This window comes from Bipolaris maydis, assembly GCF_028858645.1.
Source record: "Bipolaris maydis strain C4 unplaced genomic scaffold PSV08scaffold_8, whole genome shotgun sequence".
In the NCBI taxonomy this organism is placed as follows: Eukaryota; Fungi; Ascomycota; class Dothideomycetes; order Pleosporales; family Pleosporaceae; genus Bipolaris; species Bipolaris maydis.
This window is the reverse complement of record NW_027093864.1, coordinates 1,740,812-1,768,202: the sequence shown is the minus strand read 5'-3', so window position 1 is coordinate 1,768,202 and position 27,391 is coordinate 1,740,812. Positions and strand designations below refer to the sequence as shown.

The 27,391-nt window shown below is 53.6% G+C and overlaps 8 protein-coding genes across 8 annotated transcripts; 4 read left to right on the top strand and 4 right to left on the bottom strand.

Annotated features, from left to right (window-relative positions):
* The first annotated feature begins 838 nt into the window (after positions 1-838).
* PSV08DRAFT_363010 (Cupredoxin) lies at positions 839-2,853 on the top strand. Its single transcript, XM_014217620.1, has 3 exons — positions 839-964; positions 1,054-1,439; positions 1,487-2,853. The coding sequence occupies exons 1-3, from the start codon at positions 872-874 to the stop codon at positions 2,655-2,657; spliced, it is 1,650 nt and encodes a 549-aa protein (XP_014073095.1). The 5' UTR covers positions 839-871; the 3' UTR covers positions 2,658-2,853.
* Positions 2,854-2,902: 49 nt separating this feature from the next.
* PSV08DRAFT_225015 (uncharacterized protein) lies at positions 2,903-4,309 on the bottom strand (the record flags this gene model as incomplete). Its single annotated transcript, XM_014217601.1, has 1 exon — positions 2,903-4,309. One exon carries the CDS (start codon positions 4,307-4,309, stop codon positions 2,903-2,905), a length of 1,407 nt encoding a protein of 468 aa, XP_014073076.1.
* A 547-nt stretch (positions 4,310-4,856) lies between these two features.
* Positions 4,857-6,619, bottom strand: PSV08DRAFT_363008 (iron-containing alcohol dehydrogenase-domain containing protein). The gene has a single exon (XM_014217621.2). The coding sequence runs from the start codon at positions 6,463-6,465 to the stop codon at positions 4,981-4,983; it is 1,485 nt and encodes a 494-aa protein (XP_014073096.1). The 5' UTR covers positions 6,466-6,619; the 3' UTR covers positions 4,857-4,980.
* A 2,152-nt stretch (positions 6,620-8,771) lies between these two features.
* PSV08DRAFT_225008 (uncharacterized protein) lies at positions 8,772-11,503 on the top strand (the record flags this gene model as incomplete). Its single annotated transcript, XM_014217622.1, has 4 exons — positions 8,772-9,213; positions 9,263-9,872; positions 9,919-11,153; positions 11,229-11,503. The coding sequence occupies 4 exons, from the start codon at positions 8,772-8,774 to the stop codon at positions 11,492-11,494; spliced, it is 2,553 nt and encodes an 850-aa protein (XP_014073097.1). The 3' UTR covers positions 11,495-11,503.
* A 160-nt stretch (positions 11,504-11,663) lies between these two features.
* PSV08DRAFT_305916 (RmlC-like cupin domain-containing protein) lies at positions 11,664-12,751 on the bottom strand. Its single transcript, XM_014217586.2, has 3 exons — positions 12,293-12,751; positions 11,942-12,142; positions 11,664-11,840 (listed from the first exon to the last, which is right to left on the bottom strand). Exons 1-3 carry the CDS (start codon positions 12,656-12,658, stop codon positions 11,724-11,726), a joined length of 684 nt encoding a protein of 227 aa, XP_014073061.1. The 5' UTR covers positions 12,659-12,751; the 3' UTR covers positions 11,664-11,723.
* Positions 12,752-12,830: 79 nt separating this feature from the next.
* On the bottom strand, positions 12,831-19,424 carry PSV08DRAFT_363005 (mitochondrial rho gtpase 1; the record flags this gene model as incomplete). The annotated part of the gene is made up of 6 exons (XM_066093040.1): positions 12,831-13,667; positions 13,719-16,331; positions 16,385-16,624; positions 17,480-17,572; positions 17,632-19,349; positions 19,415-19,424. The coding sequence occupies 6 exons, from the start codon at positions 19,422-19,424 to the stop codon at positions 13,323-13,325; spliced, it is 5,019 nt and encodes a 1,672-aa protein (XP_065949055.1). The 3' UTR covers positions 12,831-13,322.
* Positions 19,425-20,168: 744 nt separating this feature from the next.
* Positions 20,169-22,569, top strand: PSV08DRAFT_363004 (WD40-repeat-containing domain protein; the record flags this gene model as incomplete). The annotated part of the gene is made up of 6 exons (XM_066093039.1): positions 20,169-20,173; positions 20,275-20,402; positions 20,470-21,851; positions 21,907-22,092; positions 22,142-22,223; positions 22,481-22,569. 6 exons carry the CDS (start codon positions 20,169-20,171, stop codon positions 22,567-22,569), a joined length of 1,872 nt encoding a protein of 623 aa, XP_065949054.1.
* Positions 22,570-24,657: 2,088 nt separating this feature from the next.
* On the top strand, positions 24,658-26,498 carry PSV08DRAFT_224993 (uncharacterized protein; the record flags this gene model as incomplete). Its single annotated transcript, XM_014217625.1, has 3 exons — positions 24,658-24,716; positions 24,770-24,913; positions 24,981-26,498. 3 exons carry the CDS (start codon positions 24,658-24,660, stop codon positions 26,494-26,496), a joined length of 1,719 nt encoding a protein of 572 aa, XP_014073100.1.
* Positions 26,499-27,391: the final 893 nt, after the last annotated feature.

Below are 27,391 nucleotides of genomic sequence, written 5' to 3'. Positions count from 1 at the left end.
AGACACAGCCAAGTACGCATCGGAAACGTCGCCACGTGCAGCTCTCGCGTAGCACCTATCGAGACGCATCACATCATCCGTCTTTGCACGCCTGCTAACTTCTTTCAACTGACCCACGAGAAAAGGTACAGCATTCTGGTCTTCACAGGTTGTCCGTAAAGAACAAGCATGACGACACCGGCTCTCCCATCCATGTCCGAAATCTACTAGAAATAGTAAGCGAGTCGGTACCGAGATCTACGTTACTACGCTTGACCTGTCTGGACAAGCCGCACTAGCCTGTTCCTAGCCTAGGCGCACTAACACAGCATTCTCCTAATGCATCCTGCGACTACGCTTTTTGTTTTGCAGACATGGTGCACGACCGTGTCGCACTGGGAAAGGGGGCTATCTGCAATCGACGGTCCAGATAGTCGGCTACAATCCTCAAATCTAGCCGTACCCTATGTATCAGCACCAACGCTCTGGACTGGAATTCATCTGTCTTCGAAATCTCCATCATGGCTGGGGTTAGTATCAGGCTGTCTCTGGACCCACAAGGCAACTAAGTATAACTCAGCCGATCTCTCCTAGTGATGCGATCCGATTTGGCCACGCGATCTGGCCATTGCGGGCACACACAGACGGCCCTCTTAGGCACGGCTACCCGCTTTGTCTAGTAGATCCTCGCCGCCCCCCCCGTCCAGGGGTACGTGGTTTAGAAGTATTGATTGTGCGTGAATAACACTCGTCCTGGCGGTCTCAGGTTCAAGGGCAAAGACATCAGTTGTTTCTTGCGGGAACCCCCGCGTCGGTACTTATATTGCCTCCTGACAGCCCTGCTCTGGAATGTTCTCCTGCGTCGTGCTATTGCCATCCTCCCCAAAATACCATGCATATTACTCGGGCTGCATGCCTCTTAGTGTGCGCCGCTGTGGCGTATGCTAAGACTGTTAGCTACGACTTTACTATCGGCTATGTGACGGTAAGTGACTCTTTAGTTACCAGGATTAGCGAGATTACATCGCCTCCCTTCCCGGTCTACACAGCTTTACGCATACTGATAGGGTACAGGCCGCCCCTGATGGCTTCTCTCGGCAAGTCATAGGGATTAATGGTAAATGGCCCATCCCCACTATTGAGTGTGATGTGGGCGACACCTTGGTCATCACTGTGCACAATGGACTTCCAGATCAAACTACATCTCTTCATTTCCACGGCATCTGGCAGACTGGCACACAAGTCTCCGACGGACCTAGTGGCATTACACAATGTCCTATCCGGCCTGGGCAATCGTATACCTACACATTCGTCGCGAATCCTGCTGGCACTCACTGGTACCATGCACATGAAAAGGGCCAATATCCAGATGGTCTCCGAGGTAAAATGATTGTGCACGACAGGGCCTGGGAGAAGACGTTGGGAATCGATAAGCAGATCTTCTTGTCAATGTCTGATTGGTGAGTAGCTCGAAACTGGTACAAACAACATGGCTTACATACGGCAGGTTCCATCGCTCTATGCCAGAGTTGATTGATGAATACATGAGTCCGGATAATACCGACGCAAGATTTGACTCGCCCAACGCTTTCCTCTTCAATGACTCTAACAAGCCTTTTGACCTCAAACTGGCCAAGGGTAAAAAGTACTTGCTCCGCATCGTCAACACTGCGGCAGTTGCGTGTGGCCAATTCCACATGGACAACTACACGCTTTCTGTCGTCGAGGTTGATGGTGTTCAGGTACAGCCCCAGGAAACTGATCGAATTTTGATTTGTGCTGGCCAGAGTTACGGTGTAGTGGTCAAGGGCCAAGAAGATCCAAAAGGCGCGTCCAACTGGCATGCGTCCATGGACACAGACATGCTTCCTGGCCCTGCTCCTCCAAAGGACGATATTTCCGTGATTGGAAGAATCGTCTATGACGTGATGCAAGAGGTTGAAGCGATTGAAAGGGAACTACCCAACATTGCTCGCGCCGAAACCCGCGTACTCGATGACTTCCATGTGAAGCCACTAGACGGTCAGAAGCTGCTGGGACCCGTGAACAACCGAATCGATTTCACAACCAATCAGACTTACTTTGAGGGAATCGGGACGCGGACGCCTCTCAATGCTGATCCTTGGGTTGCTCCCAAGGTTCCTACACTTTACACTGCCTTGACGACTGGCAGCATGGACCCGGCAACATACGGCCCTGGGGTCAATCCCTGGATCATCCAATCCGGAGAAATCGTCCAGATCCACATGAACAATCCCCACGGACGACCACACCCCATGCACCTCCACGGCCACGTCTTCCAAGTTGTTGCCAAAGGTGCTGGTACTTGGGACGGTCAAGAAGGCGGCTTCCCCGAAGTGCCCTCGAAGCGCGACGGACTCGTCGTCCCAGCAAATGGACACGCCGTTATCCGCTTCAAAGCCGACAACCCCGGTGTATGGTTCTTCCACTGCCACGTCGATTTCCACGCTGTCGGCGGCATGGCTGCCACCATCATCGAGTCGCCAAATCTCCTCCAAGGCTCTGTTCCTGAGGCTGGCAAGGCGCTCTGTGACGCTGGTGGCATGCCCTCGAGCGGCAACTGTGCGGGCGAGTCATTTAAAATCACAGCATCAGAGGCACGTGACAAGTGCAATACCGTTCATAACACAAAGGTCCGGGCCGCGAAGCTCTGGTAAGTCAGCGGGTATCTGGTTATGCCCGTCTCCTTTGCAATTTTTTTTGCAATTTACTTTTTGTTCATAGAAAAATCTGTACTTCTGATTCTTTTATTTTTTATTCCCTATTTTTTTTTCTCTTTCTCTCTCTCTTTCATCATCATCGCTTCTAGCTTAAGAAACGAAAAACGGTTATTAATAATAGAAATCTTAAACCACGACCTTTTATCGTGTCTTGTTGTCAGAAGGAAAACCATCTCAAAGTATCATGAATGAGAATGGTCCTTTCCACACCCACATCCTCCCTCCTCCTCCTCCTCCTCCTTCTTCTTCATCAACCCCACCCTCCTCTTCCACGCCCAACTCCCCTCGGGATCCCTCACCATCTTCCTCGTCGCCAAGACATCGCGATCCGCCCACCCCTTATCCAACAGCGTAAGTTCCAAACTCTTCCTTGCATACCTCACCGCCTCCCACTTGAGGCCAAAACTCGCATGCACCTCTGCCGCATGCTGATACGCCGTGGCCAGCCCCGCATGCAGCCGCTCCTGCTCATACAAACTCACCAGCAGCTCCGCCAGCGCGGGCGTCGCCTGCGACGTGTTGGTCCAGTCATTCAGCGTCTTCTGCACCGCTTCAATCTGCAGAATCCGCGCGTCAGACTCGGCAGTCACAAGCGGGTGCGCACTGCACGCCGAGCACGCACACGTGAAGCCCCAGTTTGTGCGCAGGCGTCCCATGCGCTGCACGCGCGTCACTTCGTTGTTGATGTACGTGATTGTGATTTCCTCGCCCGGGTAGATGGGCCGGATGGCGTGCACGTAGTGCGTCATGGTGTCTTGGTCGAAGAAGTAGGCCGCGTTGGGCCGGCAGTCGTGGTTCATCATGGCGATTTCGGGGAACAGCCCCGTCAGCGTTGTGCCCGACACCGTCAGCTCGAAGTAGTTTGTCGTGAGCCGGTCGTCGAGGGCGTCGTCTTGGCCCGGTGCCGAGCGGCCCATTAGCATCCAGAAGAGAGATTGCGTGTGGGGTGGCAGGGTGTCGACGGCGCGGTAGAGCAGGGCGAGACGTTCGGCCTCGGCGAGCTCGTCGAGGTCGACATCGGTGATTAGGATGGGGGTTGAGGCGAGGATTTGGTCCCCGCGGTTGAGCGTTTTGTTGGCGATGAGGCCACGGCCTTTGCCGGGGAATTCGTGTTGGTAGAAAGGTGGGTTTTGGTAGTTGTTGCTGCGTTGGAGGGAGGCTGGGTCGGTGAATGCGTGGTTTTCTAGTATCGAGTAGGCGGTTGTTTTGGTGGTGACGATTGATATGCCTCGTCCGGATGCGAAGGTGGCGTTGGTGAAGACGCAAAAGGGGTTTGCGGCGTCGTCGTTGTCGTTGGGAGTGAAGCATTCGGGCCAAAAGGACCAGGGGAAGTTTTTAGTTTGTGAGGCTAATTTTCGTGCGTCTTCCAGCGAATTTGTGAACGGCGCAATTTTTGTAGTGTTTGATTCGAAAGTCGGCGCCGGCGTGGCCAAGGTAACTTGCGCTGAGGGCCGGCATTCTTCGTTGTGAAGGATAAAGTTTGCAGGGCAAACATTGTGTAAGAGAGGCTGTTGTGCAACGAATCCGATATGTGCGTTAGAGGATGCTAGAGCTCCGCCCAGGGCGCTCAATCCGATGATTGATTTCATTTTTTTGAGGGGTTGAAACAAATCTTGAGAAAGAATGAAGATGGCAAAAAAAAAATTGGGAAGACGAGACACAACATAAGTACTGTCGACCTGACTATATCAGAGGGGATCTTTAGCCGAAGCGATTGAAACGCAAAACGATTGCGGACGAGGAGATGAAACATAATCGTGAGACGGTCCGCCGCTTCCCCACACCGCGAACCCAAATGGTAGGGCTCTATCGCGCCATCACTGTGACGTTTTGGGTGTGAAGACCATGGGTGGTTTTCGCGTGGTTCCGTGGATGTGAAGATCTCCAACTACGCAACGTCAGTCTTGTCAACGCTTTGGACAGCCGCTTTCTTTGGTTAAGCATTCAGACGTCATACTGCTCAGAGCCATGCTCCCTGAATTTTCATATACATGTGCATACGAGACAAAAGTGATAGCCGTTGATTGGAAAAAGCCGGGGTAAGGAGGGGTTGCGGGGTGGGGCCGCGAGGCTGAAACACATGTGTGATTGCCCCTGGGAAAGACACACTTTGTTCCGGATCACAGCCACACTCATTTACAGGAAGTAACATACATTGTTTTCATTCTCAGTACCTTTTTCTATTCATCTAGTATAAGATGAGATGACTAATTGTAGTTTGCCGAAAATATTGTGCACTTGAATGGACAGCAACAGCGCGTTAGTACTCCATGGCCTCTTCAAACAGACCCCGCAGTTGCTCCCTCTCCGCATCCACATTCTGTGTCTCCAGGGTCGGTGCCAACATTAATACTCTTGCCTGGGGAATTGTGCCTTCAACCAATTGGTCCAAATGCTCTGAGCCAAAGCCAAGTGCCTTCAGACCTCGGGGTTGGTCGCCGAGCTTAATCAAGAACTCTGCCAATGCTTCACTCAATACCTCCCCAGCACTCTCTGCCTTGACGTTTGAGATGTCTACGCCAAAGGCTTCGGCTGCGGCCAAGTGACGCTCTGGGTTCGATGCGGCGGTAAATTTGAATACTGCCGGTGCTGTTACTGCGACACTCACTCCGTGCGGAATGATGGTGTGGTCAACCTCGTAGCCGGCGTGTTTGTACCCTGGGTTCTGACCTGAAATAGGATACGACATTCCGTGGCACAGATGGACACCTGCGTTGCCGAAACCAACACCTGCAAGGGTTGCAGCCAAGAGCATCTGTGATTGAGCCTCATGGTCTTCTGGATCTTTGACTGCACGCGGCAGGTACTTGACAGTATCCCTCAGAGCCTTGAGAGAAAATATGTCGGAAATGGGATTCGCGCCTTGATATGCGGGACGGTTGATGGGGTTAGTAGGTCGGGGAGTGCGCTCATTGTATGGTATCGCGGTCCAAGATTCCAGAGAGTGACAGAGGACATCAAGACCCGAAGACGCATGAACAGCCGATGGCATAGTGCGCGTGTTTATCGGGTCTACTACTCCGATAGTGGGCTTCAGGTTACGATGTGCAATGCCAGTCTTTGCCCGCTTGGAAACCAGATCGAAGATTGCGGTACCAGTAGTCTCAGAACCAGTCCCTGCAGTTGTAGGGACTGCGATGAGGGGAAAGAGTTTCGAAGGAATAGGCAATCCCTTGCCCAGTGGTGCGTTGACAAAGTCCAGGAAGTCTGCTTCGGGAAAGGTGGTGTAGAGATTCATCAGCTTCGCAGTGTCAATCACACTACCTCCACCAACAGCCAGGAAAGAATCAGGCCTCCATGGCTTTGCAAAATTAATGGCTTCCCTTATGCTATGGTCCTTTGGCTCTACCCTGACCTTGTCGAAGATCTCATATGTTACGCCCTCGCGCTCGAGTCCCTCAATGACTTGCTTCATTGCATCCAGCTTTCCTACAGTTTGGTCTGTGACCACCATGACACGCTTGCTGCCCATGTTCTTAAAGTCCATACCGACTTCCTTTGTACATCCCGGCCCAAACCGAATGCTCGATGCTGCCATCTCGAATGCATATTCCTTTTGTTGTGAATGGTCTAGCGGTGTGGCGAGATGTCGGCGTGCTTGCTGGACAGTGGCCGGCGATTGATGGTAGTTGGGGTTCGAATGGCAAGGGCATGATGGAGGATGCGTGTATTGTACGGTTCGGAGAAGATTGAGAGCCCTTGCTGCACGCGAAGGAGCAATGCGAATCGCCGGTGATATTGGCATTGCTAGGGACAGGAGTAGCGACGCTGATCGGGTGTGGGGAAATGCGGGGAGGTGGAGGTGGTGCGGATGGAAGTGGGCACGCGACAATTGCTCAGAGCAGCAATTGAGACAGCGCAAGGCCTTTGGGGGATTCGCTTTTAAACCCACTACTATCGGAAGAAAGGCAATACAGGAATGAAGGTGTTGCGTAATCCTATGCTTGCTGTTGCGTTTGCACCCCGGCCGACCAGGCTCGATGTGGCATTCCGAGATGTGGGCTAGTAATCCAGCTCAATTGACAGCGGCTCTGGCGGAACTGAAATAGCCGGACAACACAAAACCACCATCAAAAGTAGCCACTTTGAACGCTAAATATCAGCACAACAACAACGTTAAAATATATATGTATAATACACAAAATAAAGCGCTATATAAGTTCAATAGATGTCTACTTTTTAGAGAGTTAGACCTTATATTATAAAGGTACAGCTGCGTGTTGAGTTGATCAAGTGGTAAAACGCTAAGAAACTAGCCCTTTCGCTTGCCTGAGATATCCGGCCATTTCGGTTCCGCGAGAGTCCGGATATTACTATAATAGCTACTGTGCCTCATTCCTGCGTCGTGGACCCTCCACTCGCGTGTATGGCGCCGATGCTACCGCTACAGTGGATACATCGTACCGGATATGCAGGGCCTTGACCCAACGTCAGACATCCTGTCGACGAGCTTTGAAGAAGAACCTTGGTTTATGCTCAACTCACACTACCAGCACTACAAGGCATGCATCATTGAAACATCACTCCAGATACCAACAACTATGTGGAAGTTCCATGGCTCTTCTGTGAGGCTGAAAATGCGCGACATTCGAAGTACAAAGAATTGCTCAGTGCTAATGAAACCGTTGAAGGCGCTGGTTACTTGCACTGGCAACTGACCCTTACCGACAGAAATAGAGGGGTTAGAAAGTTAAATTCTGAATGCGCGCTTACAACAATCTACTTACCTTACGGCCATTTTGCAAGCCGCTACATCTTCCTTCAACGCCGAGATATGTCTTTCAGTCCCTCGGGTTCGGAGCCACATGACAACGTGGCTGTTGAGATTTTGTCAGCTATGGTAGGGTCCGCTAATCTGAAAGGGCGTTTCCCAGTGTTGGGGCATAAGAGAATGAGCAAGCCCCAAATACCAACATCACGGACATCCTAGAACTGCCTGGGTTCTCTATTGGCCTATAAGATGCGGCCGGTTAGCGTGTGATCACAATGTTTATCGGTCTGCACTCCTGTACGTTGCGAAGACGCCTGGGCGCCTAAGGCTTTCAACAAACTACCAATCATGGTGTGCTATGCAAACGGGTCGTCTCCGTTTTCGCACCCTAGAGTGCCCTAGACTGCTGCGCATGCGCAAAGTCGCGAACGAAGCACATTCACTGTGTCGGCGAAGCTCTTCGGACGTTTCGGATGAGTGGTGCGCCATAGCATACTGAGTAGGTGTTGTGTACGGGAGGCTTTTATTGCTCAAGTTGACTTTACAACAATACGGCCGAAATGCCACAGCCTTCATATCAGCCTGCAACACGGCTTTCGTTGGCGTATCACCGTCACAAACGCAAGGTAGTAACAAAATCGCTGGGCGTATAGTGCGGCATATGCCAGGATGTTCGATGTTGTCGGGAACGATTGGAACCAGGGCTACCAACAATGGATGAACATCAATCCTAGGAGGTTGGACCGATGCGTGCTAGAAGACACAAGGCGGCCAGCCGGTCATCAGGCCAGGGCGGTTAATCCTGCCCGTCCACTGGGTAATTCAAGCTACAATCTGAGCTATACTGATCTAGCACAGACCTCCGGACGGAAGCAGTTCGCTTGCACCCATACTTCTCGTAGCCATTTCTGGCTTACCCTCAAAACTCATCCCAGCCATTCACTCCCCACCTGAGTGCCCGCATCTGCAGGTTGCAGCGACGATGCAGTGTGGTCTGTGCCTGATGTAGTTTCACGATGACAGCCAGTTATTGTGCTACTGTGCGCCAGGCGCAACGATATGGCTGAATGGACCTGGCGTTAGCATTCGTCTTTGTCATGGCGCATTCAACGAGGCACGGCATGTGCAATGGTACTGACCCCACGGGGCGCAGATCCCAACCTTGTGAACAACCCATGCCCCAGCCGTGCTGACGGAAAGGATATGATACGTCTTGCCCCCTTCCTGTTAGGCTCATCACGTCTTTCATTTCCTTTTCTTGCAGTCTTTCCTTGTGTAGTATGATACCCCGGGTTTCGTTGTGAAGTGTCGCCGAAGTGGTCCCCTTAAACTCCCCAGCAATGACCGTTCAGCTACGTATCAGCAGTTCAAAGGAACAACGACCTACCATCTACAGAGGCAACACACGGCGTCTGCTACGTCTCAGCGACGTACCAGACTCACCTACGTCATCTGGAACTGTCTGTGAGGCTGTCGAGTCGGATGGGCGAGCGTGCTGGGTCGCGCTCAAAGAGAGCGCGGGCGACATTTGGTGCTATCAACACCATGACGAATGGAGGCAGTTGAACATATGTTGGGCCAAGATCCATACGGATGCGGAAAGAATGGCAGTAACAGGATTGGATGCTGGAAAACAAAAGATTCTAAAGTTGCGCCAGTCTGTGGATCTCAGGCGAGAAATTCAGGAGCGATTCTACCCCCGCGGTGGTGATATCCAAGACTACATCAAGTGGATCAACAAAATGGAAAATGACGTGAGGCAGCTAGCAGACTCTTTGTTAAGTCAGTCGCATTCTTCATACGTGCAAGAATCTCCGCTAACACACGACAGTGGCGAACCTCAACCGCCGCCCGACCCCAGAGACCCCAGGTATCCATACACCTTCGCCTCATCCGAACAACAAAAAGCAGGGCGAGAAGATCATGATTCTGCGCTCGCCACTAGACCCCCGGATACCTATCAACTCTCTAGACGGCTTACCTGACGATGGGACTATTCTTGTGCTGAAGCACTTTTATCAAGACCTCTGCGCCGATAGCATTCGTCGGTTGTACGCTATCGTTCCTGATTTAGACGATTCAAAAAACTACCCCAACTCACCTGGGACGGACGATGATATTTTGCTCGACGCTGGTACGGAGATAATTCGGGCTTGGTTCCGCATCATGGTCTTGAACGACAGTGAAGCTGGAACACTGGAGCATGCGACAAGGTCCAAGAGCATAAGCGAGTTTCTTATGGGCTGCCAAGCCAGTCAGCTTGAGATGTACTGTGATTTTTTCGAAAAGGCATGGCGTCCACATGCGGTTCAGTATCTCCGTGTGGCGATTTGTGCACAAACACTGGCTGGGGGTGACATCAAGACGATCCGGCTGCTCGGTGGTACAATACCAAGCACTACTGAGGGTCTGAGAATGACCAAGCCTTGCTGGGACATTCTGTAAGTTCTGTGCAAATTCAAACGGATCTTGCTGACCTATCTGAAGGTACCGATGGTTCCCTACGTTGCTCACTCCATGGACCATTGCTAGCATATGCTCCAACTTCGAGGATTACACCACCATATGCAAACTCCTCATGCTGAAGTTGTATAATGACTATTGGCATGACCCAAATAGCATACTGGGTGAATGCGCCACTGGTGTGTATATGGGCTTTATACCTATGAACAAGGGAGATTTCACATCAAGCACGGGACTGAAGCAAGAAGATAACGTCTGGGTCCAACGTCAATCACGCAACTATCTGTGTGGGCAAATGGCGATAGGTCATCCTATGACTAAGGCATTCTTAGATGAGCTTCGCAAGCGAACTGCCTCTTTGTATCTTGTTGTATACGAGGGCACACATGCCGACGCAACTGTTCACCCGACTGAGCCGGATCTGTTCATCAGCCGATACCGCACAGCTGCCAACCTGGACGAGCTGGACACGGCCGACTTCACCACAACTCTTACGCTTGAAGAGATCAAGAACGAGCTGCGCATGCGGAAGAACTCCATGTATGACCCTATCGTGGTCGACTCTTGGCAGTTCATTATCATTGATCGGGAGGTTGGATTACCGTTTCGACTAATAGACATCGTGCAGGACACGCTGTTCATGCTCGCCGGGGACCCTTCGCCTCGACAGATGGCCAAGCGCGTCATCCGTGAGGTGATCCCGCCCTCGATTCAGGAAATGTACCTCGAAAAGATGAAGATAGAGTGCTCTTCCGAGTTGCGCTATCCACCGCCTGGTGAAATCCAGCATGAAGGAAACAGATGGCGAACATTTGACCCAGATCCGAACATAATCGCTGCGAAGCAAAATACAACAACGCTGCAAAACATTTCGCGCGATGACAATCGCTTCATCCGGCGCTTCGTAGAAGACCTGGAACGCTACGGCATCGTCAGTCTCGTTCCCGAGTACGAAGAACCGCAAACTAGACCCATCATCGTACAAGGCGCAGACGGCGCACCAGACCTGTACTTTCCATACCAAGAAGACGCCACAAAAGCCCAAGGCGAGCGCGCACCAACACTCCATCTCCCACCGCGAACATGTCTGTCAGACTTTGCGCAAGCATACCGAAAAAAGCACCCAAATGCCATCATGGCAAAAGGCTCCATCCAGACACACTACTGCGCCTGGCCCATGCCCGCCATCAAAAGTCTAGGTAAAACGGGGCTCAACTTCGCTACATGGGAAGGCCACGTCTATCGCTGGAATGCCATGCGTAAGTCTCTTCATTTCCTTTCCTGTTCGAAAACCCTACATCTACTTACAGTGGGTTTTTTTTTTCCTTATATAGCATTTGACCGCCCTTCCTCTGCAAACGCGTGGCAATATTACATCCAACACTTCCTAAACTCAAAGTACCCTTTCGTCATGTTCTACCTCACCACTTTTGTCATTTGCGCTACGGACAAGGACGACGCCGAGCGCAAAATGGTTGTGCTGCTCGATGAGATGGAAGATAGGGGGTGGCGGGTTATGCTGCCGAGACCGCATGAGTGGACGGGGGATGTGGAGGGGCTTGGGTTGGATACTTTGTATAATGGGATTAAGCCGGCGTAGGAGTAGATGGATGAGCGTGGGTTCGGAATGTTGTCGGAGTTTCTGAGGCTTGTATCTGGGTTTTACGTTATGATGCGATTATATGTCGGCATTTTGTCAACATGTACAATCGGCGGCATCTTATGGGTTTTCAGGTTTTGGGGCATTTAGCGGTGTTGCATACCCCCCTTTTTTTTTCTAGTTTTGTGCTTTTGTATTCAATACGATGTCATTTTTCAGGTCTTTTCCTTCACGATTTCCGTACCAACCACTCCAGCTCCTCTGCCTGTTCTGGAGTAACAATCTTCCTGAACCCTTCCAGCGTCAAGAAATCATGGTCCGAATACTCGAAACCTGGGATGACAGTCTAGATATCTAGCGGTCAGCTTTGTCATATCTTCACTTCCATCTTTACTAGTGAAGAAGAAGGGAAAAAAAAAGAGCAGAAAGGAAAAGAAACAAACTCACCTCACTAATCAACAACCTCTCCCCCTCGGCGCCCTCTTCCAAAAAACTAGCCTTATACTTCCCCCCCTCAACAACCCACACACTCCTTTCCCCCGCCGCAAAATCCATACCTACCACAAAACTCTCCACACGCTTCTGCGCGCCCGGTTCATCAGCGTGGATGAGAACGTAGCGACCGCGTCCCGAAATGAGCGTGTGAACCTGACAATTTTGATTTTATTTTTTAGCTGACCTCACTTTTGACAAAAGGCACGTTTATTCCAGAATCTGTTTTTTTAGGGAGGGGGGGGTGGGGGATTTAGGAAAGAGCGAGGATATAAAAGAAAAAAAAAGAATGAGAATCATACATACCGTCCTCCCCTTATTCCTATGAAACTTGCCCATGGGCTGCGCCTTTGAGAGCATGTAATAAATACTCGTACTTGCATTTCTCACCGTGTCATCGCCTGATGCTGGTTTCTCTGCCGTCCGTTTTACCTCGTCTTTTCCTTGTGCGTCTCCGCTGTTAGGCTGCAAGAACGGGTTCGGAATAAGTAGAGGGTTTCGATCTAGTTCGGCAAAGTAGCCGCCTTCGATGTGTTTTTGGAGGTGGAGCGAAGAGATGAGGGATTGTGTGGTGGGGGATTCTTCTTCTTCTTCATCTCCTTGGGGTGCTGAAGAAGAGGAGGGGTAGATGGGGGTTAGTTTGGTTGAGAGGCCGGGGATGCTGCTGGGCATGATTTTCTGTTCTCCTCGTTTCTTTTTTTTTTAGAAGATACGATCTTTTGGTTTGGGTGACAGTTGGGTAGTGTATCCGGAAGTGAGGGGGGGCTAACGAGAAGGATTTAGGCATCTGGGTAAGGACATACGTGTTTACGTGATACGTTATTAATAAGAAAGAGGATAATGACGTCAGAATGTTAATTTGGATTTGACTTTAAATCTGGGACCTAAACAAGAATCTGGTTTAAATTTTTCTCAAGACGAAGAGAGAGAAAAAAAAACCACATGAGCATGCCTCATCCCATATCACGGGCTCCCAAGTGCTTTATTCTGAACTCTTGCAACCAAAATCCATGCTGTACTTTTTGGTAGGTCTCCTGAGAAACGCGTGCTTTCATCTGATTTCCTGAGCTTACCTAGCCTATTTCTTTTTTTGCTTGCCCATCTATTTCAAATCAACATTATTTCGCTGCAGTATCCCAACGCCCCAAAGTTGCAATCCAATCCACCCTTTACATTCACAACTAGAAAAGAATTACACAATAAGGCAAAGACGCACCGGAATACTTTATACAGAAGTTGAAATAAATGTAGAAAAAGAAACCCAGATGTAATTTCCAGGGGAGACTAAATGACCAGTATCGTCCACCCTGTATCCCTACTACTCCCGAGTGGGTGGCTACCACATGTCGTCATCAGCCGTCTTCGCTCCCTGGCCAGACTCGGCATAGTGACTGTAGCTACCGTTATTCGGCTGGCCCAAGTAGTTCTGGGCATTGGCGACACTGTATCCACCACTGCCACCACTGCCACCACCACCCCCATTTATGCTGTAGTTGGAATGATGTGAGTCGCGCGGGTTTTGGTTGTATGAGGCACCTTGAGAAGCACTTTTCTGATGGTTCCCATTTTGCTGGGGCTGCTGCGAGAAGCCATTTTCTTGCTGTTGAAGTACGCTGGGCCACTCCTGAGTCTTTTCTTGCTGCTCGTACTGTTGTTGCTGTTGTTGCTGTTGTTGTTGTTGCTGAATTTTTGTTAGTTGTATATTCTATAAATGTGAAGAAGACATTCATACCTGCTGGTACCGCTGGTATTGAGCAAACTCCTCTGGCTGTGTTTGCTGCTGCTGCTGCTGCTGCTGCTGAGGCGCTTGTTGTGGTTGCTGAGCGACTTGTTGCTGCTGCATCTGCAGCTGTTGCTGTTGTTCCTTCTTTTGCTGCGCCGCTTGCTGAGCCTGCTGGGCTTGTTGAGCCTGCTTTGCCTGCTTCGAGTTGCCAATGGAGATTTGCGGATGCATTTGCTGCACCTTTGCAAGATACGAGTACATAAAGTTACTTAGCAGAACCTGCGAATAGAGTTCACGACGGGGATTCGCGAGTTTGATATGAGCCATGCGGTAGATGGCACGTTCCTCGAGAATCGAAAACCGAGTCCAGTTGTAGTCAATGTCAGGCTTCAAGATGCGTACCGGGGGGTCTGGTGACAATCCGCGAGAGGAATTCTTTTTATGAGAAGACTCCTTCTCGCCCTTCTTCTTTCCACCTCCAAAAATGCTTGACAACAAACCATGTTCCTTCTCTTTCTTGCCATCGCCGGCAGTCTTCTTGGCGCTCTCCTTTTTGCGCTCCTCTTCCAGCTTGACACTTTCACGGTCCAATACCACGCTTTCGCGTCCACGGCCGCCGCCCTGAATGGATGTCTGCAACAGATCGAGTCTGGTGTCATCATGTCCTTTTTCTTGGGGCTTACTAAGCTTGTTTTTGGTCTTTTTGGCAATGTCCTTGTCCTTTTCATTCTTGTCCTTTTCCTTTTCCTTGTCACCACTAAACCACCCCCAGCTTGTTTTCCTGGGACCTTCGGAGCTATCCTTCTTGTCCTTTGACTTCTTTTCCAACTTCCTGTCATCAGGAGCGTTGGGAATAATTGACAAGGAATCCACCCGATTGCTGGTGCCAGGCATTGGTGATCCATGGCCTACTAGATCGTCCATTGATTGGGAGGGTTGGATAGGAGAGGCCTGTGCAGCTTGGGCATGGCGATTTTGTCGGCCTGCAGGGGGCTGGCGTTGTTGGTTCGAAGGCGGCTGTTGGGGCTGTGGATAGCTACGAGGACCAGCTGGCTGTTGTTGAGAAGGAGGTGGAAGTTGACGTGACGAGGAGCGTTCGGGTAGTTGAAACTGTGGTTGGTCTTGCTGAGGCGGCGTCTCGATAATCTGGGGCACCTGTTGTTGGGGAGGAACATATCCTGGCAGAGGTGCTGTTGTCCGGCCGTTGGAAGCAATTCTCGAATGGAAGCGTCTTGGCTGAGGGGATGATTTCTGCTCAGGAGAAGAAGCTGAACCAGGAGCTTCTTCTGCCGAGCCCGGTCTTTCAATGTTGGAAGTCGTGCGATTCGGCGGAGGAGGCCTTGAAAAGTTGTTGGACGACCCTTCAAACGCTGAGTTAACAGGTTCAGAGTGGGTACGGGAGAGAGGCAAGGGAGGGACTTCGGGTATGTTATCTGTAGACTGTACAGGCGAGGTAGAGGGTGAGTCTTCGGTATCCGTCTCGGCCTGTCGGCCGCTGACCAGCCGCCGCGAGAGGGCCGGGCCTCCCTTACGTATGCTGCCTCGTCTATAGGTCGTGCGTGTGGACCGCTTCAACGTTCCCATGCCACCCATTTTGCTACCCGGAACGATGGGCAAGTCTCCGTCATCACCCATCTCACCTTCGCCACCAAAGGTCTTGTGGTCAATGCTCATGCGCCTTATGAGTGACACGGGATCTTCTTGGATATTCTCTAGCTCCTGGAGGTTCTCCAGCCCTCTGTTGGATTTGGTGGCGCCAGAGCGTTTCCTCTCAAGCCTCTCGGCCCCATCCTTGTAGCCTGAACCAGTATCGATCTGTCTGGAGAGCATCGACTTCTTCCGGCGCAGCCCAGCTCCCGAACCCTGACGTCCGAGAGCAGCGTCTGGATTCAGCGAGTCGGCATCTCCCGAGCGGCGTCTGGTCTTGTCAATCTTGTCTTCAATGAACGTTTTGAACTCCATGGGTGCGAGTTCGGGGTGCAATCGGGCAGGGACCCAAAACAGCTTCGACTCGTCTTCTTCCGATACGGCGGGGGGCGACGGGGGCGAGTTGGCAGATTGAAACGAGGGCAGATCCGGGTCGGCACTGTTGACGCCCATGGACATGCGCCGGATGGCTTGCAGGTTACTCAGTTCCTGCGCAAGACCGGCAGGGCTCGACTCGTAGTCGAGATCATTGAGGGGAAACTGGTGCGAGGCGGTGCCCGAGTTTGAGCGAGACAGCGGAGGAGACATGTGGCCGCCGTTGGACGAGTCCCTGCCCACGGCAACCTTGTTTTGGGGCGCGTCGGAACCATTGTATGGGCTGGCTGGGGTAGCGGGGTGGTCGGAGGACAATTGGGGCCGCAGCGGGGACCTGGCCGGAGGGGCGTTGGGGAAGGGATCAAAGGCCTCAAAAGCACCAAACGACTGGATCGAATCGCCGTTGGGGCTGGGGATGAAGCTTAGGGGCCTCAGGCTGCGTCTGTTGGACTCGGTGTCGCTGTCTCCGCCGTAGAGGTCGCCGATGGCCTCGGTGACGTGATGGTTGTCATCGCTGATGGAAATCTGGGGCGCGTGGCCTCGGCGGGGCGGGTTCCGCATTTGGTAGAGGCGGTCCAGCTCTTGTGCTCGATCGGTTGCCTGTGGGAGAGCGAAACGTGGTCAGCTTGGGCGGTTGGATGGGCTGTGCGGACTTTTGCCGGGAGTGCAGTAGCAGCAGAACCAGCAGGAGCAGGCAATGCAGCATTCTCCTCGTGTGCTTCCGCCGATGCTACTCGCTGGGCGTGTGCAGTGCTGCACGCACGGCTGTGTCTGGCCTGGTGGGAGAGGCCGTGTGGGCGCTGGTCGGGCGGGCAGGGGAGACTCACCATATCGCGAGGGCTGCGGAGGACAAGGATGAGGGCGGGTGAGCGGGCTGGGTCTGCTGCCACGGCCTGGTTTGATTAGGGCAGCGCCGGGGCGGCGAGGACATCCACGGATAGCGAGCGACAGACAGAGGGATGGGCAAAGGCGTCGGACGTCTGGTAAGGCACAGCGGGAGCGACCATGGCCAGCAGGCAAGACAATGCGGTGCGGTCGTGGTCCCAGGTGCACACAGTTGTCAGGCAGGCCCAGGCTAGCGCCGCTTTGCGTTAGGAGCGTCTACCGCAGCGGAGAAGACCCGATCAAGGCCTGCCATGACTCGCCGTGCCCCAAGGGGGACGCTCTTCACCCATTGCTTTCTTCTGCTGCACTTGCTCTGCCCACACAGCCGCCGTCCGGGCTTGCATGTCCAGCATTGCCCGTCACCCTGCATGGCGGCGCCTCCTTGGGCGTGTCGCTCGTGGCAGCCAATCCGGTGTGTGCTGTGCACTACCCGCCGCGGGCTGCCCAGCCGCGTACAATACGGTACGCTACGCCTACGCCTACGCCCAAGTACATGATCGCCCTCGCGAGTCCACCACCACCACCATCATCATCATCATCATCACTACGCGCCAGCCGCCCGTCTTGCTGGTTCGTTGGCCGTCTAGCTGTCCCCCTTCTCTGGCAACTTGGAAAACAGTCTTTGATTCCTGCTTCACCGACAGGCTAGGAAGCCAACCAGCCTCCCGAGCACATTCAAGTGCGCCTCGCCAAGTACATGCCTCTGACTACACCCTACAGACGTACATCTCGGCACGCCCCAGCACATGCCGCACCATGTATACACGTACATGCCTATATGCCTACATACATACATACATACATGGTCAGGAATTACTATGCCGCTTCCAGACAAAAATAGCAGACGCAACTGCACATGTAACAGCCCCTAGTGCCAACGAAAGATTCAAGTAGTCGTACTCGTCTTCCTCCTGTTTGGGAAATGCAGTCGACGGGTGTGTCGCACTCTCAGCTAGCTGCCAAAAAAAGTGTCAGCTTCTCGCCCTTGTGTTACATAACGGGAAAGGGGGCTTACGTGAACAAACAACTCAGAGATACTGTTCCACTTGGCGCTGACATGTAGAGGCGGCGACATTCTCAGCCCACTCGTATACTCGTCCGGCTGTTGCTCGCACCGCTGCATCGTCTTGTCTTGGTCCGCTTTGAGTGCTGTATACACTGCTGGCAGTTGGTCGAGGTGAGGGTATTTTTTTCGCAGCTCGACAATGTGCGCGAAGCTCGTCGGGTCGCTTGAATCATACGTGTAACACAACAAGTCGCACGCATCTAGCTTTGCTTGATTCTCCAAAATGGCCGGTTCCAGCTCACCCAGCTCTTCCAGGATGAGGTAGCATTGCTTTCCGCCTTTGAGCTCCACGCTGTTGACAGCCGACCGGGGCTTGATCGTAGGGTGGTATGTCTGGCTGAATGGCCGTTGGAGGAACGCAGAGAGGAGCGAGCTCTTTCCGCTTCCACTTGAACCCAGCACATAACACAAAAACACGTTGCGCTCCACTCGCCCGGGCTTCTTTCGCCGCTTCCTGGCCTTGGTCACTTTGAGTGCGCTCGTGGTACCCCCACGCTCGCCGCTCTCAAACCCAAGATATGCGAGGTATGCCAATGTCGTCTTGGGCTCCTCGAACGTGGTCATGCTCCACTGGGCCAGCCATCCTTGTAGTGTGATGTAGCCTGCCTCGTTCCGCACAGTGCACGACGGGAACGCAGAATCAACCCACGATGTCGGCATGCCTGGTGTGGGCGCAAACAGATTTGCAAGCTCGCGGTCGTTCAGTCCACCGTCGTTGTCCATGTCGAACTTGAGGAACAGATCAACAAAGAAGCGATATCCAGAAGGACTCAGTTCGGCCGACGAAAACTGGGGGACCTCAAACTTGGGGTGGAGGAAATCATCTTGTAGACTCAGACTGTCAGTATAGTGAAATTTTCTCAGGATAATCCAGATTGTCTCGTGGCGCCCCTTTTCAGCAAAGATTTTGTTCAACAGCAAAAACCCCTTTTCGTCCATGCCATACTCGCCCGTTGCACCTGGCGCAAATCGTTGCATGGATTTTTTGATATTGGCCAAATCATCCTCGCCCAACGGCTTCTCAAAGCACTTGATCTGGAAGTCGTGGATCTCCTCGTCGTTCCAGTAGCCATCCTTGTCGGTGTCGCACAGGTGGAAAACACGTTGCAGCGCAGACACGGCGGCAGGCTTGAGCATGTTCTCCTTGGAGTCGTACAGGGGCGCTATCGGGTGTGTGACGGCCTTTTGGCAGAGGAAGAAGACCTCGTTGATGTTGTGGTGCTCCTTGGCGCTGACCCGTATGCACGAATCAATCTCCTTGAACTCGTTCATGACGGGCAGCATCTCCTCCGAGACGACCTGTGATGTTGTGCCGTTCGAGGCCAGGTCCGACTTGTTGGCGCACAGCACTACGGGCACGTTGACGCCCAGCGAACGGAAGTAGGGCATCCAGAAGAGAGCGACCCTCTCATAGCTGTAGTGGTCCGAGTATACCAGGAGGATGACATTGGACTTGCGGAGTTCCATGCGGAGAGCATGGCGTTCGTGGGGGAGCGCCGAGGTGTCGACAATGGTGGTGGTGACATTATCGGGCGTGCCGAGCGTGGGCGGCAGGGTCACCTGTGGCAGTACTGGCTGGATCTTTGCCGTGACAAAGACATCCTTGACGAGAGACGTGATGATGGAGCTCTTGCCGACGCCATCGTCACCGCACAGACATATTCGTACTGGGCGAGGGGGGGCTTGTGTCAGCTTAATAGAGTCGAGGCTCGGGAGGGCACTCTCCACATACCGTTAGCCATTCCCCGGCTGCATGCCTATCGCATTTCAGGCGGGCAGCAAATTTGTAGACGGCGCAGAGGTGGGAGGGGGGGAGAGGAGCCAGGGGCGGAGGGCGAGGGGTCCGGGCGCACTGCCGCTCGAGGGCTCTCGGGGGGAGTGTCGAGAGTGGTGGAAGACCATGGCCAAAGCAATAACGGTGGAGGGCGTACACAGTGGAGGGCGTGCGTGTCCGCTGTCAAACGGGCTTGGCACACGTGGGAGACGATCGCAGGTGCGCCCCCCCCCGCCAGTGCGCCCCGCAAGAGTGGTCGCTGGGAGAGGTGCAACATGGATGAGTGGCGGGCTGGTCGGCCGTTGTAGCGCGCCCCTGCACACGCCCGCCATGCCATTTGCATCTCCACCAACACCCAGAGAGGATCATGGATGGCGCGCTCCTCGAGGGCCATGGCATGGTTCCAGCGCAACACGGCACGGAGCCGAGAGGCGAGAGTCTCCGCTTTCCACTTCCCCAGATCCCACCGGTTGCATGGTCCGCGCTCTTGTCCTGTCGTCGTCGCCGCCGCCGCTGCTGCTACTGTTGCTACTACCGCTGCTCCTCTGTGTGCGCGTGCTTCCGCTCCCGTCGACGCATCTCGCCCGCTCGCCCTCTCTCTCGGCCTTACGTCCTGCTCCTTGTCGACAGCGAGCCGGGGACCACTCTGCTGCCGAACCCAGAGCCGATCGCCTGAGACAGATTGCACTGTCGCCCGCCCTGAGTTGCAACCATGTTGTGAGTGCCATAGCCTTTGTGCTGACCGCCTGCCAACCGCCAATCGCGTCCCTTTGATGCTCCGCATGCACCGCGCGCCCTCGACTGATGTTTTACTACAGCGTGCTACCCCCTCCACCGCGCTACCCTGTCGGAGGCTATCCAGGCGCACAACCGGGTCAGCTTATCGAGACAAACAACACCATCACCCATCCTTCGGGCCCCGACTACCAGCTCGTGGTTGGAGAAGGTATTTGGCCTGCCTGACGCCCCCCCCCGATGCATGACGCCTGCCGCTTACACTGATGCCATGATAGGAACCTATGTGCTTCGCGACGACCTCCACCTAGCCACTCCCCCGCCCCATCCCTCGGAAGCTCCCGTCCATAATCCCAATCCCCTTGCGACGACCGTCTCTCCACCCACGGCCGGTACCAAGCTGTCGCTCGTCGCTCTCGCGCCCCGCCAACCCTCGCAATCCCAGCTGTACCGATTCGGCACGCGCACCTCGACGCGATCCCAGGTCCCACAGAGCATCCAGGAGTCGCCGCACGAGTCCAACAGCCAAGCAAGTGACGTCGACTCTCATGGCGCAAACGGCTTTGCAGCAGCACCCTGGGACGGTCTAAAGACACCTGTGTTTGGCGAGGGAAACCAGGCATTGGCTGCGGTCAACGGCAAAGACTCCAAGGACCCGTCCAAGAGACGAAAACCCAAGAGCAACATTGTTAAGAGCAACTCGTCGTTTGTATCTAGAGTCATTCCGCACGAGGCGCTGACAAAGCGGCTGCAAGAACACAACCCAAATGGCTTGTATGCCTTTGCAAACATCAACCGCGCATTCCAATGGTTAGATCTGACGTCACCCACCAAAGAAGAGCACTTGACAAAGATACTCTTCACAAAGGCGCATGCACTATGTCACGATATCAATCAGATCACAAAAGGGCCTAACCACTTGGACATCATCATGGGCTTCTCCACGGGCGACATTATCTGGTACGAGCCCATGTCACAAAAATATGCGCGCATCAACAAGAACGGTGTCATCAATGCGACGGCTGTGTCGGACATACGGTGGCTGCCAAACAGCGAAAACCTGTTTCTGGCCGCACACATGGACGGCAGTCTGATTGTCTACGACAAGGAGAAGGAAGATGCCGTGTTTGTGCCAGAAGAAGTCGCGTCGTCACCACCTTCGGACGACAGCTTGAGCGAGGGGGAGAAGAAGCTCAAGGCGCTGCTAACCATCAAAAAGTCGGTCAACTCCAAGAACCAGAAGACGAACCCCGTCTCGTACTGGCAAGTGTCGCGGTCAAAGGTCAACGCATTCGAGTTTTCGCCCGATCGCAGACACCTGGCGGTAGTGTCCGAGGACGGGTCATTCCGAATCATGGACTTTCTGCGAGAAAAGCTGCTGCACCACTACATGAGTTACTACGGCGGCATGATGTGTGTATGCTGGTCGCCCGACGGGCGGTATGTGGTGACGGGAGGTCAAGACGACCTGGTGTCGATATGGTCGTTGGAGGATAGCATGCTGGTGGCACGTTGCCAAGGACACAACTCGTGGGTGACTGCTGTGCAATTCGACCCATGGCGCTGTGATGAGCGCAACTATCGGATTGGGAGTGTGGGGGAAGACTGTCGCCTGTTGCTGTGGGACTTTAGTGTGGGCATGTTGCACAGGCCGCGAGCAGTGAGTCAACAGAGGTGTTGTGATGCTGATATGGAGATGCTGACGGTGAATCAAGGCTTCGGTGCGACAACGCGGCAGCATCACGTCGTCGAATCTGAAGATGCAGCGCTCGCAGACGGGTAGTTCCATCAACCGGCTGCGGTCAAACTCTAACCTGACGTCGGGCAGCCTGTCGGAGGAAGACGAGGTTGTGCATCCAGTGGAGCCGCGGGCGCGCACGGCCATGCTACCTCCGGTGCTGGTGAGTCGACTTGAAACGTCAACATTGAGCAGATTCTAATCGCCATGAGGGACAGGCTAAGACGGTCCACGAGCATCCACTGTGCTGGTTAGGGTTTGAAGAGGACTGCATCCTCACATCATGCAAGAACGGTGAGTTTGTACCAACAAAGAGAATTTGTCGTGTCACCTCATGTCCACTCATGACACGCACGTTGCACGCCACCCATCGGTGAGATCTGCGATAAGGGTCGTACTAGTGCGCGGCATATTGTCGTGCGCAGGAACACCCGTGTGTTCGGAGGCTTCCTAGCGCTTGGCCAGAGACTCGCTTAGGAATTGTTGAGGGTGTGAAGGGTCAAAGGTTAGATAAGACAAAGTGGATCAAATGCTGACTTTGTTGACCATAGGCCACATCAGAACATGGGACCGGCCAAAGGAAGGGACTGGCAATGACGACAGCAGCATGTCAGCGATTGCGAGCGCAAATGGTTCTTAGGGCAGGGGTGGTTGGAGTCAGCACGAGTTGGAGTAATGGACTGGAGTAAGGTTTGATAAGGGAGCAAGACAAGGCTTTGTCCTTGTCTTGGATGGATGGCTGGATGGCTGGATGGCAGGTGCTGTGTGTGCTGTGGTGGTCGGGCGTTTGGCCGGGGCTCCGATATAACCCGATGTGTGGCTCACATGCGAGACAGAGGAGGGTGTGCGTGTTCAGCCCTATGGGAGGGAAGGAGGTATTTTTCTTGTTCTAGAACGCGTGGTGTAGCAGGAGCAGGGTCCATACAGCATCCTGACGCGGGAGCAAAATCAAGTTTTGTTATCTCCACCCAGATGCAGACAGGTGCGTAAATCATGACAATTGCTATCCGGCCGGGAAACTCTCCTGAGGCGCGATTGCGAGATGCGAGGCAGGCTTGGTAGTGGATAGCGACGGGCGGTGCGGGAATTAGGGTGCGTGTGTCGTCGCGTCTCTCATCAGCTGCGGGTCCGTGGATGAGGCTCTGCGATATCCACCGTTGCGGCAATGCACGTCTAGCCGCAGATTCTCATGGCCGTGCTCGCCCGGGCCGAGAAATACCCTCGCGACCGGCGCTCGACTGGCTGTGACGGGAGGGGCTGGGTTGGAGCAGGAACAGTAGAGCACAGCAGAGTGGGCGGGCTCGTGTTGGGGCATGGCATTGTTGCATTTGGGGGCAGATTGGGAGGATGGACTGGGATTGCTTTGCCAACAAGCAGGTATCGACGAGAGAGAGACACAGCAGCGGCAAGTGACGCAATCTGGGTGGTGATGGCCATGTCCATGTCGTCACGTGCTTGGCGCAAACAAGATGGCCCTCACACTCGGCCTCCAATGCCATGCAGATAGCGCAAACAAAGGGCAGAGTATGTGTGTGTGTGTGTGTGTGTGTGTGATGGCAGCCGGTTGGGCGTCAGCCCACCAGCACGAGAGAAGGCCTCTGTCGCTCTCTAGCTGATACCGGCGACGTGCATCGCCCGGGTGGCCATGGGGGTTGGGTTTTTTGCTGCGGCTTGTCCGATTGCGGTAGCGGCAAAGGCAAAGCATGCAAGCTGTGGCGCAATGCTTGGCTGATGGTGGATGCAGCATGGATGGGGTGCCAGAGAGAGCATGTCTACATGTGGATGCACATGCACCCAGTGCATACATGCGTACTTTTCCGTGTGCTGAACTACACTACATCCACACATTCACACGCACACACGTACTCACACATGCAATGATATGTACACAGCTCACCGAGGCCCACGCCCGCCAATAGGCCTGGCCCACGACGCGCGTAATCGTGTGCTGCTCGCATGTGCCGGTCAGTCAGGGCAGAGGGCAGTGCTGCTGCTGCTGCTGCTGCTATCGCGCCGTTGGCGACACGCTATCGGAACACCTTCTTCGATGCCACCCCCTGCGCCTGGTACACCCTAATCGCGGCCTGAAAAATATTCCCAGACGGCCCCTGGGAGCACAGAAAACGCGCTAATCAGAGCACCGATGCGAGCGGCCGCAGTCTCCACCCCAAGTGCAAGAGCCCATGAGCTCATCAGGGTGTACCTGCGAGGAGGCGTAGCGGCCGTGGCCATCCCACGCCGCTGTTCTTTGTACAGTCGTATATCTGAAGCCGGAGCAGCACGCGGCAGCGCCACCACCACCGCCGGCTGCACACGTCTTTCTCCTTTCCGTCTGCTTGTGCCCTACGCCTACATATACACGTCACATCCATTCCCTGCCCTCCCTCGCTGCTTCCTCTTCCCACCCGCCCCCTCCTTCCTCGGATGGACCACTGATAGTACACCACTCGCGACCCTCACCTGTCTGAGTCGATCCCACGCCTGTCGCTCTCAGCCCCGCCAGCACCCTCACACCACAATTACTGGCCTCCCATTCGCAACCACATCCGTCATCTCCGTCTCACTCGCGATTGGCATCCGCTCTCTCCGAGCCCGTATTCTGACTCTTGCGTCAGCCTGCGACTGCAACCGGCGGATATATTTCAGCTGCCGATTCCCCACGTCGCACTCGGCTGTCTGATGCTTGTCTTGACCTCGGCCTCATCGTTAGCCAGCCCTTTGTGACAACATGCCTCGCCCAAGCGTTGGAGTGTTTGGCAGGAATGCCGCACCTTGCCTCGAGATCAAGTACGCCTGCATCACTGCACCTCTCGCAATGCGACCATCTAATTGTTCTCCAGGCCGGATTCGCCCTTTGTCGTCTTCTACGGCGAGTCATCCGAGTCGCATGAGACGGAGCTCAAGGGCAAGTTGATCCTGAACAACCCAGAGTCCATGTCAGTGCGTAGCTTGCGCATAACACTTACAGGCACTCGCAAAGTTTCGTACGGTAGCACCCCTTCTGGCACAGCCTCGCCATCCAGTTGCACGCTAACGTCTTCGCGCCTGCAGATGGCATTTGACCAATACCGTCACTCCGCAGCCCATAACGCAGAAAACAAACTTCCTCGTCGAAGAACTCCACCTGTTCCCCATTGACACCGGCCACAAGACCAAAGCACACAAGATCAATGCTGGATACCATGAGTGGGACTTTAAGTTCAAGATGCCCCAGAACCTCGACCAGAGTGTCGAGGGGCTGCCCTCGAACTGGATCGTGTACAACTTGAAGGCGACTGTAGACAGGGGTTACATGAGCAAGCAGCTCAGTGCTTCGACCCACATTCGCGTGATCCGCACACTTGGCCGCGACATGCTCGAGTCCATGCCCATGGAGCAGATCAACGAGGATATTTGGGCAAACAAGCTCGCCTACAAAATCACCGTCCCACAGAAGAACTACATTGTCGGAACGCAAATAACCGCAGACTTTGTTCTGATTCCTCTCCGAAAAGGCGTCGAGATTTCAACGATTAAGATGGAGTTGATTGAATCGCGCCAACTCTTTGCAGAGTACGCTGGTCGGCGCATTAGTCATCAGCAGGAAATGCAAGTTGCTCTGACCGAAGGCAACATGCCTGAAAACTCTGCGCGTACAGTCCCCGACGGAACCGAGGATGTCGATGCCCTTTTCGACGAGTCACATCGCTTCTCCATGACGCTCGACCTACCAAAGTCACTTAAGAACTGCCGGCAATCAGTCGATACCGAAAACATTCGTTTGAGCCATAAGCTGCGCTTGTACGTAAACCTCAAGAATCCAGAAGGTCATACCAGTCAGTTGCTCGTCAAGAACCACGTCCACCTCTTCATCTCGCCAAATCTACCTCCAAACGAAGACCAAAGCGTCGTGGTTGATCACAACATATTGTCTCAGCAGGCCATCCAGGACGAGGTCAACCAGAACGCCCCGCCTACATACGGACTGCATCAGCTGGATGAGCTCTACAACGACATTGATCCTTCCGGTTTCATGACGCCCGGCGGTTACCGCAGCATGATGAACAGTGGTGCTAATACGCCATTTTTCGCTCAAAGCAGGCGTGGCTCAACAGAAGACCTCACGTCGTTGGACGCTGCCATGCACCAACCAGGTGGCGGTGCGTCGGCAGCCGCTTTGCAGCATCGTCTTGCAAACCTCAGCATGAACCATAGTGACCACCCAACGCGCTTCCACCCGTCAAGGCAAAATTCGTCAGGTGATAGTACCCCTGCTCAAGGCGGTGAGCCTGCCTATTTTGATCTTCCTGCATCGAATTACGACATGGATGCCCTGGCGAGGACACCCAGCTACAACACGGCTGTACGTACCCCCGCAGGTTCGCGGACACCTGGCGGCATGGACATGGATCTCCCCTCATACGAGATTGCGACATCGAGGCCAAGCTCTCCAAACAGGAGCAGGAGCAGCAGAGCTACGACCCCTAGTCCGGCTCGTAGCCTGGATACGCTGAATGAAGAGACATACCGAAATACACAGATGAATAGTAGAAGACAGAGCCCAAGGACCAGTGATGATGGAAGGTAAAACACCCATCTTACTCTCTTCCTCTCTCTCTCTCTCTCTCCCCCCGTTCTACTATCGGCATATGACGGTCTTTGAGGAGCCTGCGCCTTGCTCTTCACGCAGAGCGTAGCAGCCACCGAAGATGTCCTTTTCTTCAACACCACGGGCACTATTGCATTCTTCTTGAAGCATGGCCCGGTCGCCTTCAACTATCCCCACTCTCAAAAGCACATTATTCCCTGCTTTTTTTTTCAAATCTCTCCTCATGTTTACACGAAAGTACCTTTGCTTAATGATTCGGTTCTGTATGAGCAGTATGCACACCGCCGCACTTACGCCGACACTATCGTTTTCGTCGACCGAATCCGACGACTCGCTACCAACACATACCCCGCAAACACCTTCTGTGGGGCTAGCGGTCCCACCACCCGTTTTGGCTCGTCGAGGCCGCAGCTGCTCGGTCCGCTCAGGCAGCACTTTTCTGGAAGTCCCGCAGCCAAGAATGCGCAATCGCTCGTCATCATCTTCTTCTTCGTCTACGCCGTCTCTTCGTGAGGCAATCGATGAATTGGCTGGGTTTAGGAAAGCACTCAGGCATGTGGGGTGACGGGGGATATGTCTATTCTTCGTGTTTCCCTATTCTCATTTTTCTTTTTCCATTCTTTTTCCCCATCATTACACGTTTGTACCACCTTTTTTTTAGATTTTAGAATTGTGTTTCACTGGCATTAGTGTGTATTACCCTTGTTTATAGATTTCTATTCTTCCCCTTCCCCTCCAGGTCTCAGGTCGCAGAAGAGGACGACGGGGTTTCAAACAACGGATTATGGTCATGGAAGTGTTTATGGCTTTTTTTGGGGGTTTTTTTTTTCTGTGGTTGTTCATTACCAGCGAGTATGTTCTGTACGTAACCCGA